Source organism: Ranitomeya imitator, chromosome 4, assembly GCF_032444005.1.
Source record: "Ranitomeya imitator isolate aRanImi1 chromosome 4, aRanImi1.pri, whole genome shotgun sequence".
Classification (NCBI taxonomy): Eukaryota; Metazoa; Chordata; class Amphibia; order Anura; family Dendrobatidae; genus Ranitomeya; species Ranitomeya imitator.
This window is the reverse complement of record NC_091285.1, coordinates 710,087,652-710,107,094: the sequence shown is the minus strand read 5'-3', so window position 1 is coordinate 710,107,094 and position 19,443 is coordinate 710,087,652. Positions and strand designations below refer to the sequence as shown.

Below are 19,443 nucleotides of genomic sequence, written 5' to 3'. Positions count from 1 at the left end.
GGACTACTTTCCCCCCTGCTGGTGACGGACAGGTTCTGGGAAATTGTGGGGATGGACTTTGTGGTGGGCTTTCCCAAGTCCCGTAGCTGCACCGTTATCTGGGTTGTCATTGATCATGTTTCCAAAAAGGTGCACCTGGTGCCTTTTCCCAGGTACCTCCTGCATGGGCCTTGGAGACATTCTTCATTAAGAACGTTTTTCGCCTACACGGTATGCCTGACAAAATTGTCAGTGACCGGGTTCCCTAGTTTGTGTCTCAGTTCTGAAGAGAGCTTAGTCGTCTACTCAGCTATTCAGCTTACCATCCTGAGATGAATGGGTTGGTTGAAAGGGGCAACCTGACCCTGGTCACATTCCTGCAGCATTTAATTTCAGCCAGGCAGGATGACTGGGCATCCTTGCTAACATGGGCGGATTTTGCGCTGAACAATGCCGTAGCCGATTCCACTGGGCAGACCCCTTTCCTCCTTAACTACGGGCAGCAAATGCGCGTCCCTGTGCCCATGCCTGTGTCTTCCACTCTAGGGTGACAGATAGGGCGGTGGAGGAATATGACATTTGGGATCGCACACAGGATGTCATGTGTTATGACCTGGTGGTTAGGAGCACCCGACCTGATAGTTAAACTCATACAGGACGAGCTCTGGGATGTGGGAACTCTGCTGACCGCAAGCCCTAATCCTTTCGCACACATTAAAAATAGCCGTGGAGCGCTCCTGACGCTCCCTAGGCACCTCGTCACAGCCTCAGAGCTAGCTAGCCCTAGAGATAGAAAATAAAGCCTACCTTGCCTCAGAGAAATTCCCAAAAGGAATAGGCAGCCCCCCACATATAATGACTGTGAGTAAAGATGAAAGTCACAAACGCAGAATTGAAATAGGTTTCAGCAAAGGGAGGCCAGACTTACTAAATAGACAGAGGATAGGAAAGGAATCTTTGCGGTCAGCACAAAAACCTACAAAAGACCACATAGAGTGTGCAAAAGGGTCCTCCGCACCGACTCACGGAGCGGGGGGTGCCACTCTGCATCCCAGAGCTTCCAGCTAGCAAGACAAAATCAGGATAACCAGCTGGACAAAGAAACAATGAGCAAAAATAACAATAAGGAACTTAGCTTCTGCAGGAGAAGACAGGTCACCAGGCAGATCCAGGAGCGAACTAAACCAATGCTAAAACATTGACAGCTGGCATGGAGTAACGATCTGAGTGGAGTTAAATAGAGAAGCCAACCAAAGGATAAACCACGTCACTTGTGTAAGGAACCTCAGAAGCAGCAGCTTCACTCATAGCCACCAGAGGGAGCCCATAGACAGAACTCGCCGAAGTACCATTCACGACCACAGGAGGGAGTTCGACAACAGAATTCACAACAGCCATGCGGGCCTCCAAGGAGAGAATGAGGATCTCCACTGATGCACATCGGCCTCCCGCTCCGAACTTTTCTCCTGGCAACTTAGTGAGGCTGTGGTATGAGGCAAAAAGGACTATCTGATTGACTGGAAGGTTCATGGACCAGAGGACAGGACCTGGGAACCTATTGAACACATTTGGGCTCCTCAGCTCATTGCAGCTTTTGAACGTAGTAAGGCCCAAGGAGGGGGGCCTCGGAGGGGGTGGTAATGTTAGGTGTCTAGTTCCCGCCACTGCACAGGGGAACTCTCAAACCATGTCTTCTGTGGTCTCCCATTCTTCCCCAAACACAGAGAAGCCTGCTCAGCAGAGACGTCGGTCTCAGCATATTGCTCAAGTTCATGCTGTGCATCCGGTTACTGCTGCTATTCCTGGTCCAGCTATTCTAACCAGCATTAGTCAGCGGCAAGCAGATGTTCCTGGGACTAAGTCCTGTTTTTTGCCTAATGAGCATGCCCATGGAACGACCTCTCAATGGAAGTCGGGGGTCACATGCCCAGTTCCTCAAGCGGCTCCAATTGGGCCACTGGGAAGGTCCCAGAAGGCTTCAACTATGAAAGGTTTGCATAGCCGCTCGGCTATGCGCTAGTATAACCTCCAAACATGGTGTGTATGGATGAATGTATGTTCTGGTGAAATCTCCTAACTGAACCCCTTCCCTAGCATTGTTGTTTGAGTGTGGTTGATTGGAGCTGAATAGCGCCAATTAAGTGCCATCCAGCACTGAGCATGTTTTCTGCAGCGTCCTTAGCAGAATTTGCCAGTGCCGCACCGTGCTTAATTAGTGCGCTTTCCGGTCCCTATTTAGGGCAGTTAGTGGTGTCCGCCAGAGCGGTGCTGCGCGCACTTACTGCGCTAAATTTATTATTAGAGTTTTCCTTCGCACCGCAGGTGCAGCGCCAAATGCTAGAGGAGTCTAGAGGGACTCTAACCCTGTGTCCTTGGGGTAGAGTTCTGTGATCAAACACTAGGATTCGTTCAGCAGTAGAGCGGCTGACGCAACAGGGTCCGTCTCCATACATACCGGATGATGTTAACTTGTGTGTCATTATAACGCCATATGCTGTCTGCCATTACTGAGCAGCAGGTAATATCTCTGCACGGTGGACCCCGGGCTGCGAACGCACCTTTTATCTTCCTTTATATTATCTTTGTGCATTCCGCCAGCCTTAACACAGAGTGTACATTAATGTGAAAAAAAAATAATAACTTTTCTGAATTTACAAAATGGCTGCAATGAAACAAAGATTGAAAAATGTAAAGAGGTCTGAATGCTTTCTGTACTCTCTGTATATAGTATACTTGTATAAGTAGAGAAGACACAAAAGAGAATAGTAAAACCAAAAACACTCAGTTTGAAAAAATGTTGCAGTAATCCGCAAGGGCTATCTGCACAAAAGCTGTTCTACCCTGTATGCACACATGGATTTTTCCTCTCTGAACCCTGTTCACACAGGTTATATACAGATGATCAGGTTTTTAAATACATCAGATAGGGATTGCATACATTAGTTAGGACTGCTCTGATAAGGGTATACCGTGAAGATTGGTAGAGCAGCTTAGTATACATTTTTTGCAAAAAACGTATCAACCAAATACCCTGTTTTTTACATCTTTTACTAGCACTTGCGGATTACTGCAACATTTTTTCAAACTGAGTGTTTTTGGTTTTACTATTCTCTTTTGTGTCTTCAGGTTTCTTGGTGGTGTGTGAACATGATCATACAGACTTGTTCACTGTGCAAGTAGCCCATGTGTTCCTGTTGTATAAGTAGAGGTTGTATAACTGTATTTTTATATGTATAGTGATATAATTACTCCAGTAATAACATTTAGATTTACATTAAAACCAATGCATATACTGTATGTATACAATATTTTAACTGTTTTGTTTCTGTATGAATTTGATACTTAATCTTATCTTTTATTTTTCCTTAGAATTATAATTTCAAAGCAGGATTTGACCAAAAACTTCTTACATGGATTTATGTATTTATTCACACAGGAAGTTGCAGGATTTTATTTATTTAACACTTGAAATAAATAATATATAATTAACTTAATCTAAACTTAGTTTTTTGTATGTTGTTAATATTTTCTTTATCGTATCGTATCTGGTGAGAAGTCCTGAATAAATAATTATACAAAATAAGTATATAACCCTGCTGTTGTCTTCGGTCAAAAACGACCGACCTTGAACTTCAATATTCTTTAAAATATTCAAGATGCGGCTCTGAAACGCGTGGCCGACTGACCCATCCTCATTTAAGTCAATCAACCACAAGTTTCTGAACCGCATCTTGAACACCCCAAAAAATACCGAAGTTCAAAATCGGTCTCCCCAGACCGAAGACAACAGCAGGGTTTTAACATCATTTACAATGCAATGGAGACCAAAAAACATTTTTTTGTACATTCCCTCAAATGTGTCCAGAAATGTATGATTTAAAAGGCAAAAATATGTAAAAGGTATTTTTTAAACAGCACAAAGATTCATTAGGCTGTGAAAAGCTGAAGTTGTGTAATGTTTACTGAAGGCAGAGGAGAGAAGTGTCTTGGTGGGTGTTGGCAGGAAAGTTGTGTTCTGTGGGCAAGCCAACTTGGAAATTAGATGTATACGTGTGCAGAGAGAGGAGAGATTAAAAAAAGCCCATAGGTAGTGTTTAAGAGAGCCCAGTAGATGTCTGTCAATATCAACAGGTGATGAAAGGGTGCCTCGGTGCATTCGAGGCAACACATCTGCTTAACTGGGATGAGATTTGTTTAACAGGGAAGGTGCTTGTTTGAGAAGATTAGGGATCAAACAGCATCATGAAGACCAAAGAGCACACCAGACGGGTCAGGGATAAAGCTCTGGAGAAAAGTAAAACAGGGTTAGATTTTAAAAGAAAAGCTCATGCTCTGAACATATGTTCAATCCATCATCCAAACATGGGAGGAGTATGGTATAACTACAATTCTACCAAGACCTAAACTGACATCCCAAGCAAGGCGAGGATTAGTTAGAGAAGCAGCCGAGAGATCCATGGTCACTGGAGGAACTGCAGAGATCCACAGCTAAGGGAGAGAATCTAATGAAAGGACAATTATTAAGCTCCCTTCCCACATCCATTTTTTATGTCCGTGTGTGCTCCATTTTCTAAGGACCGCAAATGCTGGCATATGCACACCCATTGAATTCAATGGTGGTGCACATGTCAGGTTTTTCACACAGACCATGTGTAGAGATGAGCAAAACTTTCAAAGTTCAGTTCGTAATGGCGAACGATCCAATTTTTGCTGGACAATTCATCGAACATATCTGAACCCCATTGAAATTAATGGGAGGTAAAGCCAAACACATAGACAACACCTCCGGGGGGGGGCAAAAAAAGCTGCCAAAGCAGCTCAAATTAGGGGCAGATGCCAAGAAAAATGGCATCAATTGACCCAGAGTACAAATAAAATGATTGTGCAGCATGGATGCACGGGACAGGGCTTGGACCAGCATTTCTAGCTTAAACATTGATCAGTAACACATGGATGAGTGACCTTTGTAGGCCTCCTGGTCTGATGGCCCTACCAATTTCAGGCAGCACACATGAAAGAAATCCAAATTGTAGTCCAAATATTTTCAAACATTAGGGGCAAACACCAGGAAAAGTTGCATCAATTGACCCACAGCAGAAATTTTATAATTGCATGGGGCATGGATATGTGTTTTGAAGAAGAGATCAGAGTAAAAGCTTACCCCGAGGCAAGAACATGTGGGACATCTTCATCTGCACATTGCAGATGAGAATCAGAAAGAGCATGTGCTCCAGAGGATGTCAAGCGCTGCATCAAGTGGCCTCTCATCCTTGTAGATCCCACTCAGTGCGAACCCAGAGGCATGCAGTTGAGTAGCTCAGATGAGGAAGTGGAGGAGGAGGAAGATGAGGATTTTAAAGTTGCGGCTTCCCACATAGACACAGAGTTATGCAACCATGACAAGCACTGCGTCCTCAGCCCCAACTGTGCCTGTGGCCAGCAGCAGTCATGAGTCTGCAATGCGCATGAGCAGCAAGGTTTGTCTAGCCTGGGTATTTTATGAGGTAAAAAAAGAATGACGCAACTCAAGTTATCTGCCAACTTTGTACAAAATACTCAGTAGAAGCAAAAATTCCAATACTTTGACAACTACATCCATGAGCTGTCACATGTGCTATCAACATGCATCAGTTTGGGAATCTTACTGTACTCAAATGCGGCCTAGCGGGCCTCGCCGACCACTGGCCACCTCACCAATCGCATCTTCTGCTTCTTCCTCCTCCGTCAAGTGTTCTCACACAGGTCTTTGGTGACAAAACCTCCACCTGTTTACCCGCTACAGTCGAGGTGAGTGATAGCCCATCAGCTGTATAGAAGTGGACATGCCTGCTGTTTTTGGTCGATCTCAGAAACCTGGCACATCACATCTTTCTCAATCTACCATAACATCTTTGCCTGAACCTCATTCGCAGTTTGTCGTGTTCACACAACTCTACCCATTCTCATACACAGCATTCAGCCCTCAGTCCCACAGTAGTAGTCAAGTAAAATATTAACAGGTGTTAGAGAACTAAATTACTAAACACTCAGGGTTGTAGAATTAAATTCTACACACCAGAAGTTAGTGAACTAAACGATTAAACACCAAGGGATGCAATGCTATGTGCCAACACAGTAAAATTCCACACTGCATATGTTGCAGTGACTGTGGCAGCAGCAACGAGCCCTGGTGCCGTGTGTCCTTTTGCACAGCCTGGGCCAATGAAGTGCGAATGTGCTGCAATTATGCTTGCATAGTGGGCATAGATGATGGACCTTTGCACACTTCTGCACAGTTTTGAAACGGCTAAGATGGTTGGCACTGATGATGCCGTCATCAGCATCACTATTCACGTCATCTACATGCCGGAGCACACTTTGAATAGTCTATTTGATGAGATTGATATTCCAGAGGAGGATGTGAAAAGGATAAAAATATCTCTAAGTTCCAGACTTTCATCGCACAGAGGGGTGCCACAGGAGGGTGGATTACAGTGATCGAGGATAGCTCATGGTACCAGACAAACTGTTATTCAAGGTGCAGGAGCCAAAGAACAAATGGAGGAGGATGAGTAGGAAGAGGTGGTGGATGTGCCAAGAGATGAAGAGGATAAAGATCCCCTGTCTGTTGTCTGTGGTTGGCGAGCAGTGACAGAGGAAGCAAGCTTGAGCGTTACACCACCAACAACACACCATGGAGTTGGACCTCATGGAAACACCCGACACATTAGCTCTTTCTTTCTGCACTACATGCAGCATGATGCCTGTATTGAAAGGATTAGAAATAGTGCTGACTACTGAGTTTCCACTCTGTTAGGCCACAGCACAAGAATAAATTTTGCCAGATGCTTCCCCCATGGAAATCAAGGGGCGCAGAGAAATTAGGTAGTTTACTGGTTTTGTCGGCCAGCTATTGCTGCACCATGCCTTGCTAAAAATACCTGGTAATCAGGTCCCAGATGCTGGGGAGATGCCATGAAATTGGCCCAGCGACAGTGTACCTTTGCTTCTGCTGTACCTGGGGTGAGTATCCCTCTCCTCTCTTCCTTGGGCAAGGAAGATTACTTTCTGCGGCTAGCTTTTTCTGATGTAAATTTTTCAAAATATTTTCCCCAATGGCGTTCTGCTATAGCACCTTTTTAGTAGACCCATCCTCATCAGGAAGGACAGATACAAGGTTCTCCTTGTAGCATGGGTCTAGCAGTGTGAACAACCAGTATTCTTTTTTGGCCAAGTGAATTAAATAGGAAGGTCACAGGAAAGGCAGCAGTGCAAAAAGTTGGTCATATGTGCCAATCTCCCTACAGCCAACACTTCTCTGTCTCCACTGTCATGACTAATCACCATCTCCTCCTCCTACATCTCTTCCTCATCATTGCTCTCTTATGCCCATCCATGTAGGAGAGACAGGACAGAGCTTGTGTGGGTACTAGCTTTGTTGCTCTGGCAACCAGTTCCTGTTCCTCATCCTCCTTAGCCTCCACTGCCTCATTGTTACCCAATCTGCCCTGAGCAGATGAGATGAGGCTGGGCTAGGTGGTATCTCCCTGTTTCATGTCTTCCTACATCTCCACCTGGGATGCGTGCAAGGCTCCAGCTTTAATTGTGAGAAGAGACTGATTAGGAAGGCCTAGAAGCGGGATCATTGCCCTGATTATGACATCATTGCCACTCATCGGCTTTGTGCATTCCTCAAAGTGTTGTACAACCACACAAATGTCAGACATCTATACCCACTATTCAGTTATTATGTGCAGAGGTAATGGACAACCTCTTTAACTGAAAGAACATTGCTGCCCAATCTGCAACAGCATTATTAAAGAATTTTGTGACTGAGCCATTTGCAAATCTTCTATGAGTTCATTTATAGTAAAGGTCATGAGAAGACATAGTCACCCTGCTGTATGTAGGTGACAGTGTGAATAGCTGTCAGAAATAGTGTTGAGCATTCCGATAACGCAAGTATCGGCCGATATTTGCGGTATCGGAATTCCGATCCCGAGTTCCGATATTTTTGCGATATCGGTAATCGGGATCGGGATGAATAATCATGTGTAAAATAAAGAATAAAAAAAAAAATATGAGTATACTCACCCCTCCGGCGGACCCTGGACCTTAACCGGCAGCCCCCATTCCTAAGAATGAGCGGGTAAAGGACCTGCGATGACGTTGCGTCTTGTGATTGGTCGCGTGACCGCTCATGTGATCGCTCACGCGACCAATCACAAGCCGCGACGTCATCGAAAGTCCTTCACCCGCTCATTCTTAGGAACGGGGGCTGCCGGTAGCAGCGGTTAGAACCAGGGCGCGTCCGAGGGTGAGTATATCGCTATTTTTTATTTTTATTCTTTATTTTACACATAAATATGGATCCCAGGGCCTGAAGGAGAGTTTCCTCTCCTTCAGACCCTGGGATCCATCGAGGATACATTCCGATATTTGTGTCCCATTGACTTGAATTGGTATCGGGTATCGGTATAGGCGATATCCAAATATTTTTCGGATATCGGCCGATACAATCCGATACCGATACTTTCAAATATCGGACGGTATCGCTCAACACTAGTCAGAAATGATATATTGCACCCAAGTATCAGCTATCTGCAGTCTGCTCCCTGTGCCGTAACCTGGTGTGCTGCTTCTAGTTAGTGAGGTGCGCCGCAGCAAGTAGTATACGATAACGCTCCTCACTATCCCTGCACTGCTCACATGTGGTAGCATTTGCACTACTAAATAAACCTCTACCAATAGTTGGTCAGGACAAGGTAGAGTCACCTGTACTAATGCTGCTATGTGAGGTCAGGGATAGCGTAGAGTTACTCTGATAGCTGCAGCACACCTCATTAACTAGCAGCAACTCACCAGGTTACCGATAGAAAATGTAGTAAAATCAATATTTCATTTCATTTACCAACCAGACAACATTTTTCTCTTGAGCTTTATAAATTCCTGCTTAATATCTCTATTACTCAGGCTGTAAATTATAGGATTGAGGAGCGGGGTTATAACCGTGTAGAACATGGAGAAGATTTTCTTTATATTTTCTGTATTTGGAAATAAATAGATACTGAGAAGTGACCCGTAATATAAGGACACCACAACCAGGTGAGAGCTACAGGTGGAGAAGGTCTTCTTTCGTCCGGTCTCAGAGGGGATCTTCAGTATGGTGATGATAATATAGGCATAAGAAATTATAATGACAGTAAAGGGGCAAAGACCTAATGGTACCGCCAATATCATGTCTTCTATTTTCATGAAGAAGGTGTCTGAGCAGGAAAGTTCAAGTATTGGATCTAAATCACAGAAGAAATGGTCAATGACGTTTGGTCCACAGAACCACAGATAACTCATGGCTATGGAAAGAGCCAATATAACAGCAATCATCATCACCCAACATGAGAGAACGGCTTTTACACAAAATGTGAGAGTCATCACTGAGGTGTAATGTAGAGGGTGACAGATGGCCTGATACCGGTCATAGGACATCATGGTCAGGAGAAGAGTTTCCAATGTTTCTGAGGTTGAAAAGAAATAAAATTGTATCAAACATCCCATAAAGGACACAGAACTTCCCTCATACAGCACAATGTGGAGCATGTTGGGTACGATGGTGGTGGAGAGAAGAATATCGGAGAAGGAGAGTTGTGTGAGGAAGAAGTACATGGGAGAGTGGAGCGATCGGCTGGAGGACACCACCAGAATGATCAGGAGGTTTCCACATATAGTCACACAGTAGATGATCAGGAGGAGAAGAAAGAAAGAAATCCTAAAACTATGTAAATTCTGGAATCCTAAGAGCACAATATCAGTCACTCTGTTGGAATTGCTGGACTGCATATTGTGGAAGATGAATTTTCAAACAAACGTTAATAATAAAAAGCAAATAAATAATGTAATGATTCTAAAATGAGAAAAAACATATTCATAATAATGAAGGTCCCATAATGTTGTAATGTAAAATGCAACATAATAAAGAGAGCGATGAAGGAATGAAGATCTCGATTCTTCTTTGTGTAGCACAGCAAAAACCTTTCTTCCTGTCTGAGAACACACCAGACATCAGATTATTATTGTTCTTCCCATTTATAGAGGAAATTTTATGAGAATGCCAAGACAAAGCCGTGGAGACCTGACTAATGGGCTCTGGTGGGAACAGTCACCGGTATTTTAATATTGCTTTTAAAAATGTATGAAACTAAATAGAAATAGGAAATGTTTCCAGATATTTTGTGGAACTTTATGGTACTTAAATAAAATCCTTTCCTCTTTTATATTGTATTTAGTTATCATTTGTAAGTAAAATTAGTTGACACCATAATAACTAATTCATCAACCTTTTTGTATAAAACTCATTCTATTAAATTTCCACTTTTCTTCTAATATAAACATTAATAATGACAATTGTAGGTGGGCATGGCTTTCACACTGATGGCGCTGGCTGCTTGAAGCCGGAGCTCCAGCCTTCATAGACTCTGGAGCAGCGCATATTGGCTATACATACGTGAAGTGTTTCCTCCTCTGGCGTGTTGCTCCAGTGAATACAATGCTGAGATGTAAGAGGCATAAGTCCCCAGCAATACTTACAGACTTTTTTACATGGAAGCTATCTCCAGTAATATCTGGAAGTGCAGCGTCATCTCCACCTCTAGCGTTTTAGCCGTCCTCACATGGAGGCTCCGGGGCAATGCTGGATGCAGATGATGGTGATGGTTCTGAGATTCCTCTTACAAATAACACCATGCGGACCCTGATCCGCTCACTTAGAGCCTCTCTTCTGGAATATCTGTGAGTTATGCTTACAGAACTGAAGTTAGCTATTGACTCATCGGGGCGGTCATATGGACCATATTGAAGCAGTATATGCCATTTGACTTAATGATCTAATAGAAGCTATTGTGTCCACAGAAGAAGAGGTAACATATAGGGAGTCGGGATGAGCGAACATGCTTATCATTTCAGTATCACGGTGCTCAGATGTATAGCTGAGCAAACCTTTTAAGGTTCAGCTCGATTCAATTGGTCAAATGTTTAGACATTCACCAAACATTTTCGAAGAACAGTGCGTCATTTCCCCCTCGGCTGATGGAGCACGCTGCTCACCCATCTGCGTGCTGCTTCTAGTTTGCCCAAAACTGCCGGCTGCTGCACACGCTTTTGCTTTTATGTTGCCCCTCCTACCCGGGTCATGAGGTTGGTCCAGCTCCTAAATCTTTTCTCAAGGCAGCAAGGGAGGCAGCCTCAACAGTTCCGGAACAGACTTGGTACAGGTACCCGCAGCCAGGTCTTCCTCCTTATATGTGCAAATTTCGGCTAGATAATCAGGGTGCAGGAAACAACCACAATGTCCTGACACCATGGCTTGTGTCATTGGCAGTTGAAATCATGTCCCTCTCTATATAAGGAGCAGATATCTTGTTTTGGCCCCATTTTGACATTAACAGCGCAGAGAGGCTGCTCCTGACACTGGCACCGTTTGCAGCTAGATTTTAGTTAGCTCGCTAGGCAGTGGTTTATTAGTCAGATAGTTTAGCTAGTTAGTGTCATGTGTGGCTGTGGAAATCGACCTTCCAGCAGATTTTATTTTTGGGCCATTACTGAGTTATTGTGCTCCATGTACGAGTACAGCATTTTAAGTCTTATTTTTTAAATTGCTCAATCTGAAACAGCCTGCCATATCCCCCCTTGTTATTTAGTGGTGTGGTGACATTGTTCTGTGATTTGAGCTGTTGTGCATGAAAAAAAATGTTGGCAATTGCTACTGTGATTCACCATGCTATATATCACCTTATTTAGTCGCAGTAAAATTCCATTTTCTGCATAGCTCATGAACATAAAAAAAAATAATAACTTTTTCTGCTGCAAAACGAGATACAGCCCACCATATCCCATGTTGTAATTTTGTGGTGGTGAAATAAATCTGTCTGCAGTGCTCAATGAGATGAAAAATTTGTTTTTCTATTGCAAAACGTTATACAGCCTTCCGTATCCCACATTGTAATTTTGTGGCGGTGATGTGAATCTCTCTGCAGACCTCATACACATTAAAAATATATATTTTTTCTGTTGCCAAACATGATACAGCCCGCCATATCGCACATTGTAATTTTGTGGCGTTGATATTGTTAGGCGTCAAGATCTTGCCACTCCCATTCTTCTTCAGCCTCAGAGGATCATATGCCAAGATCCCTCTATGCTAAGTTGGATAAGTGTGTGTTTGAGCAGGAGTCCTTGCCTTTCCTGGGCTATATCATCTCAGTCCAGGGATTGGCCATGGATCCAGCCAAAGTGGATTCATTACTTAAATTTAAAAGGGGACTGGATGCCTTTCTGGAAAAGTATAATGTTACAGGGTATATATACTAGATTCCTTGATAGGGCGTTGATCCAGGGAACTAGTCTGATTGCCATATGTGGAGACGGGAAGGAATTTTTTCCCCAATGTGGAGCTTACTCTTTGGGTTTTTTTTGCCTTCCACTGGATCAACATGTTAGGGCATGTTAGGTTAGGCTATGGGTTGAACTAGATGGACTTAGTCTTCCTTCAACCTTAATAACTATGTAACTATGTAACTATGTAAACTATGTAATGAACTGGCAGGAACCCCATTCCCTTAAAGCGGAGCAGTGCTATATGGGGTTCATCAATTATTATCACCAGCTCATTCCCCACTTATCAACTTTGGTAGCTCCCTTGGATGCCCTCACCAAGAAGGGAGCTAACCCCAAATAATGGTCAGAAGAGATATCCAAGAACTTTCTGTCCATAAAGACACACTTCACTAGCGCTCCCATTTAACATCGCCCCGATGTTGATAAGCTATTAATCTTGGTTATCTTGGAGGTGGATGACTCTTCTGTCAGTGCTGGAGCTGTCCTATTTCAGAAGGATGCTCAAGGTCGGAAGCATCCTTGCTTCTTTTTCTCCAAGACTTTCTCACCGGCAGAGAGGAATTATTCCATCAGTGATAGGAAGTTGATAGCAATGAAGTTGGCCTTTTCTAAGTAGAGATATCTCCTGGAGGGGGCTCATTACACCTTCCAGGTTTTCACTGACCACAAGAAATTGGTGTGTTTGCACACTGTCCAGTGGCTAAATTCTTGCCAGGCCAGATAGTCCCTGTTCTTCTCCCATTTCAACTTTACCCTTCACTTAAGGTACCTTCACACTAGACGATATCGTTAACGATATCGTTGCATCTTGTGCGTAGCAACGATATCGTTAAGGATATCATTCTGTGTGACAGCGACCAACGATCAGGCCCCTGCTGGGAGATCGTTGGTCGCTGAACAAAGTCCAGAACTTTGTTTCGTCGCTGGATCTCCCGTGGACATCGCTGGATCGGCGTGTGTGACACCGATCCAGCGACCAGGGTAAACATCGGGTAACTAAGCGCAGGGCCGCGCTTAGTAACCCGATGTTTACCCTGGTTACCAGCGTAAAAGTGAAAAAAACAAACCGTACGTACTTACCTACCGCTGTCTGTCCCCGGCGCTGTGCTCTGCCCTCCTCCTGTACTGGCTGTGAGTGTCGGTCAGCCGAAAAGCAGAGCGGTGACGTCACCGCTCTGCTTTCCGGCCGCTGTGCTCACAGCCAGACCAGAGAAGCAGAGCGCCGGGGACAGACAGCGGTAGGTAAGTATGTAGCGTTTGTTTTTTTTACTTTTACGCTGGTAACCAGGGTAAACATCGGGTTACTAAGCGCGGCCCTGCGCTTAGTTACCCGATGTTTACCCTGGTTACCCGGGGACCTCGGGATCCTTGGTCGCTGGAGAGCTGTCTGTGTGACAGCTGTCCAGCGACCACACAGCGACGCTGCAGCGATCCGGATCGTTGTCGGTATCGCTGCAGCGTTGCTTAATATGAAGGGGCCTTTACTCTTTGGGGAGAAGAACACTTGTTTTGAGGCTCTCTCCTGCTCATTAGTGCAATCTGAGGAGGTAGAGGAGCCTAGGCTTATTGTCCCTTCAGAGAGTCTGAGAACTGTGGCTACTCTTTCGCTAAAGTCTGTTTCTCTGGGCAAGACATTATGTTTCTGCTAGGCAGGACGACTGGGCATCCTTGCTACCATGGGCAGAGTTTGCACTGAACAACGCTGTAGCCGATTCCACTTGGCAGACCCCATTCCTCCTTAATTACGGCCAGCATCCTTGTGTTCCCTCACCCATGCCTTTGTCGTCCACTGACTCTAGGGTGGCAGACTGGGCGGTGGAGGCTCATGATATTTGGAACCGCACTTAGGATGCCATCCCGGTCTCCAAGGAGAGAATGAGGGTCTCTACTGATGCACATTCATGCCTCGTGCTGACTTTAACCCCTGGCAACTTAGTGTGGCTCTCCACCAGTAACATCGGGCTGTGATGTTTGCTCCACTAAGTTTTCTCCTAACTACATAGGTCCCTTCAAGGTCCTGGAACAGGTCAATACTGTGGTTTATCATGTGGCTCTTCCTCCACGCCTAGGAATCACTGACACCTTTCATGTGTCCCTCCTAAAACATGTTCACATGTCCTGGTTTTCTGAGTCATCTGCCGGGACATCGGGTTAATCCGTGGAGGATAATGAGGTGAATGCCATTGTTGGGTTCAAGGTGGTACATGGCAAAAAGTTCTATCTGGTGGACTGGAAGGGTCATGTCCCAGAGGACAGGACCTGGGATCCTATTGAGCATGTTTGGGCTCCTCAGCTAATTGCAGCATTTGAGCATAGCGAGGCCCAAGGGGGGCCCTAGGAGGGGGGTAATATTAGGCATTGAGATCCCATCGCTGCACAGGGGGAATCTCGAGCTATGTCCTCCACGTTCTCCTATTTTTCTTCAGCCGCAGAGGATCCTGCCCAGCAGCAACATCGGTCCAAGCTAATGTTGTGCATTTGATTGCTGCTGCTGTCCCAGGTTCAGCTATAGCAACCAGCATTAGTCAGCAGTGAGCAGGTGCTCCTGGGTCTAAGTCCTGCTTTTCTCCATCTGAGCATGCCTTTGAGATGACCGCTCATTGGTGGTCGGAGGTCACATGCTCAGGTCCTCAAGCAGCTCAGATTGGGCCATCAGCAATGTCCCGGAAGGCTGTGACTAAAAATTTATCGCACGACTGCACATCTGTGTACTAGTATATCAGTTATCGTGGTGTGTGTGGATGCATGTATGTAACTGGTGCAAGCTCCTAATTATCCCCTTCCCTCCTGTTATGTCAGGGTGTTTGGAGCAAGTTCAGCGCCAAGTAGTGCATAGCCAGCACTGAGCACAATACCAGCATCTATTAGTGACATTCGCTTGTGCGGCGCCGTGCGCAAGCAGTGTGCTAAATTCCCTAGACAGGGTGGTTAGTGGCATTCGCCAGAGCAACGCTACGTGCACTCAGTGTGCTAAATCTTTAGTTAGTGGTTGTTGAGGTATCGCAAGGGCAACGCCGTGCGCATAGTGGGTCTAGAGGGACTCTAACCCCGCGTCCTTGCGGCTGAGACCTTTGACCGAACACTAGCGCTCATTCTGCTGTGCTCTGTGAGACATTCATATTCTGTGGTATTGAGACTCTGTGAGGTAACAGAGTTTGCCAGGATCTGTTAACCCATGTGTGTCCAGTGTGATACCGCCATTTAGTGTCCGCCATTACCGCGCATAAGTTACCATCTCTGCATGGTGGACCCCAGGCTGCGAACGTATCTTATTGTTATTATTACATTTATTTGGTGCATTTTGCCAGCCCTAACAGACATGAAGCTGACTGCAGACCTCACGCACATTAAAATATATATACAGGTCCTTCTCAAAAAATTAGCATATAGTGTTAAATTTCATTATTTACCATAATGTAATGATTACAATTAAACTTTCATATATTATAGATTCATTATCCACCAACTGAAATTTGTCAGGTCTTTTATTGTTTTAATACTGATGATTTTGGCATACAACTCCTGATAACCCAAAAAACCTGTCTCAATAATTAGCATATTTCACCCATCCTATCAAATAAAAGTGTTTTTTAATAACAAACAAAAAAACCATCAAATGATAATGTTCAGTTATGCACTCAATACTTAGTCGGGAATCCTTTGGCAGAAATGACTGCTTCAATGCGGCGTGGCATGGAGGCAATCAGCCTGTGACACTGCTGAGATGCTATGGAGGCCCAGGATGCTTCAATAGCGGCCTTAAGCTCATCCAGAGTGTTGGGTCTTGCGTCTCTCAACTTTCTCTTCACAATATCCCACAGATTCTCTATGGGGTTCAGGTCAGGAGAGTTGGCAGGCCAATTGAGCACAGTAATACCATGGTCAGTAAACCATTTACCAGTGGTTTTGGCACTGTGAGCAGGTGCCAGGTCGTGCTGAAAAATGAAATCTTCATCTCCATAAAGCATTTCAGCCGATGGAAGCATGAAGTGCTCCAAAATCTCCTGATAGCTAGCTGCATTGACCCTGCCCTTGATGAAACACAGTGGACCAACACCAGCAGCTGACATGGCACCCCACACCATCACTGACTGTGGGTACTTGACACTGGACTTCAGGCATTTTGGCATTTCCTTCTCCCCAGTCTTCCTCCAGACTCTGGCACCTTGATTTCCGAATGACATGCAAAATTTGCTTTCATCAGAAAAAAGTACTTGGGACCACTTAGCAACAGTCCAGTGCTGCTTCTCTGTAGCCCAGGTCAGGCGCCTCTGCCGCTGTTTATGGTTCAAAAGTGGCTTTACCTGGGGAATGCGGCACCTGTAGCCCATTTCCTGCACACGCCTGTGCACGGTGGCTCTGGATGTTTCCACACCAGACTCAGTCCACTGCTTCCTCAGGTTCCCCAAGGTCTGGAATCGGTCCTTCTCCACAATCTTCCTCAGGGTCCGGTCTCCTCTTCTCGTTGTACAGTATTTTCTGCCACATTGTTTCCTTCCAACAGACTTACCATTGAGGTGCCTTGATACAGCACTCTGGGAACAGCCTATTTGTTGAGAAATTTCTTTCTGGGTCTTACCCTCTTGCTTGAGGGTGTCAATGATGGCCTTCTTGACATCTGTCAGGTCGCTAGTCTTACCCATGATGGGGGTTTTGAGTAATGAACCAGGCAGGGAGTTTATAAAAGCCTCAGGTATCTTTTGCATGTGTTTAGAGTTAATTAGTTGATTCAGAAGATTAGGGTAATAGGTCGTTTAGAGAACCTTTTCTTGATATGCTAATTTATTGAGACAGGTTTTTTGGGTTATCAGGAGTTGTATGCCAAAATCATCAGTATTAAAACAATAAAAGACCTGACAAATTTCAGTTGGTGGATAATGAATCTATAATATATGAAAGTTTAATTGTAATCATTACATTATGGTAAATAATGAAATTTAACACTATATGCTAATTTTTTGAGAAGGACCTGTATATACTATATATATATATATATATATATATATATATATATATATATATATATATATATATGTTTCCCTTGTTAAATGAGACACAGCCTGCTTTGTCATGCATTGTAATTTTGTGGTGGTGATATGAATCTGTCTGCAGACCTCACACACATTAAAAAAAGTGTTTTTTTTCTGTTGCTAAACATGATACAGGACACCATATCCCACTTTGCCATTAAGTAGTGTTGAAATTGTTCTGTGTGCAGAGCTGTTGCACATTCAAAAATTATTTTTTTTACAAACGTGATACAGCAGCCAAGATCCGAGTTTCAAATTGTTTTGAGCCTATCTTCCATGTTATACAGGCCTCATCCACATGAAAAACGATTTTTGTTTCTGTTACTAACGTGATACAGTGGGGAGATCTCATTTTGAAGCATCTAGTCTATGTTGTATACTTGTCATCCACAAACCAAAAAAGTATTCTGTTAGTAATGTCATAAAGTTTGGGAGATCTCAGTTTGAAATTGTTTAGAGTATCTAGTCAATGTTATATAGGCCTCATCCACAATACAAAAATTATTTATTTTTAATACATTAAACCACTAGAAAAAGGAGGGTAATAAACTGCCACCAAAGAGTATAATACCTTTAAAAAATAAATTTTTTATTAAATATAACACTTAAAATAAGAAACAGATGACTGCTGGACACCAACAAGCAGAGACAAAAGGTTACCAGTAAAATGAAAAGAGCATATATTTATATTCAATGGGTAGGTGATTCTATACATTCAGATGCAACAGACTACAAATGAAATTAGCAGCAGATAAAAAAGTGCAGTGTGCAAATGCAAATTAAAAGTGGCATATCAAAATTTGTGTTCTGGGACTGGGTGGCAGAAAATCCCTGTGGATGCGTGGTTGGCCACACATGTGCCACAATCATGGGGACTTTGTGGATATTACTGCGCATGCGCTTATCAGTTGCCACAAGCCTGAACACCTGTATTGTATTCCCCGCACATACACAGGATCAGCCATTGGACGGGCATCCCTTTATAAAGTCTTCTGATGTATGCGAATTTATAATTATTCAGTCATATTTTGCTGGCACATTGCACTTTGCTAGTAAATTGCACTTTCCTAACTTGCTGTTAATATTATGTGGTCTATGCACTGTCACTGACACATTAACCCATTCACCGCAAAGCCTGTTTTGACCTTAGTGACAGGCCAATTTTTACAATTTTTACAATTCTGACCATTGTCAGTTTATGAGGTCATAACTCTAGAACGCTTCAACGGATCTCTGTGATTCTGAGTTTGTTTTCTTGTGACATATTGCAATTCATGTTAGTGGTAAAATTTATTTGATATAACTGGCATTTATTTGTTAAAATAATGGAAATTTGGTGAACATTTTGAAAATGTTGCAATTTTCAAGGATTTAATTTTTATGCCCTGTAAAATTGCTCTTACTGAGTGTGTTGGGGGACACTCGCTTGGCACGAGATTCAGGCACACGGGCACGGTTTTTCACACAAATCAGTCCATATGGTTTATTATATACAGCACAAACTGCATCGTAAGCCAAGTTGCATTTCACTGACTTACATGTAGTCCATTCTCTAACACAGCAAGATGTGGTTAACTCATTATCTTCCCATTAACAGGTTGCAGCAACTAATCACACTGGTCCTCCTCTGACCAGTTGCCGTGGGTTACCGCTCAGTTCATATCACAACACAAGCACCAACAGTCTATGGTACCTTACGGGAGCTCCTGCTCCACCTGCTGACTCCTTGTCAGTCCTCTCTCTTGGGAAACTGCCTTAGGGGGATCACCAACTTGCCTGGTCGGCACACATTAGTCAGTCCAGACCCACCGAAGGACTTTAGCTTCCCCACACAGTAGCTGTCACTGGCTCTGCAGATCCCTGTCCTCACCTCGTGCTGTTCAGGGATTCGGTCCTACTCGCAGGACCTACCAACAACACCCAGGTTACTCAGGATCATACAGGTGGCCTGTCCGGGTACTATTCAGGACGTCCATCCCCAGCTGGGACCGTCCAATACCCAGGCCACCAGTAGCAAAGCCCCACCATGTGCTCTTCAGGAAGCCTCCTCCCAGGTCTTCCAGCA

The 19,443-nt window shown here is 44.1% G+C and overlaps 1 protein-coding gene across 1 annotated transcript; it reads right to left on the bottom strand.

The window, feature by feature from the left end:
- Positions 1 to 8,865: 8,865 nt before the first annotated feature.
- LOC138674866 (olfactory receptor 11L1-like) lies at positions 8,866 to 9,795 on the bottom strand. Its single transcript, XM_069762686.1, has one exon. It carries the CDS (start codon positions 9,793 to 9,795, stop codon positions 8,866 to 8,868), a length of 930 nt encoding a protein of 309 aa, XP_069618787.1.
- Between the last annotated feature and the right edge of the window lie 9,648 nt (positions 9,796 to 19,443).

Coding starts and splice junctions, on each gene's coding strand:
- LOC138674866 (XM_069762686.1), bottom strand. CDS start 9,795: ATGCAGTCCAGCAATTCCAACAGAGTGACTGATATTGTGCTCTTAGGA.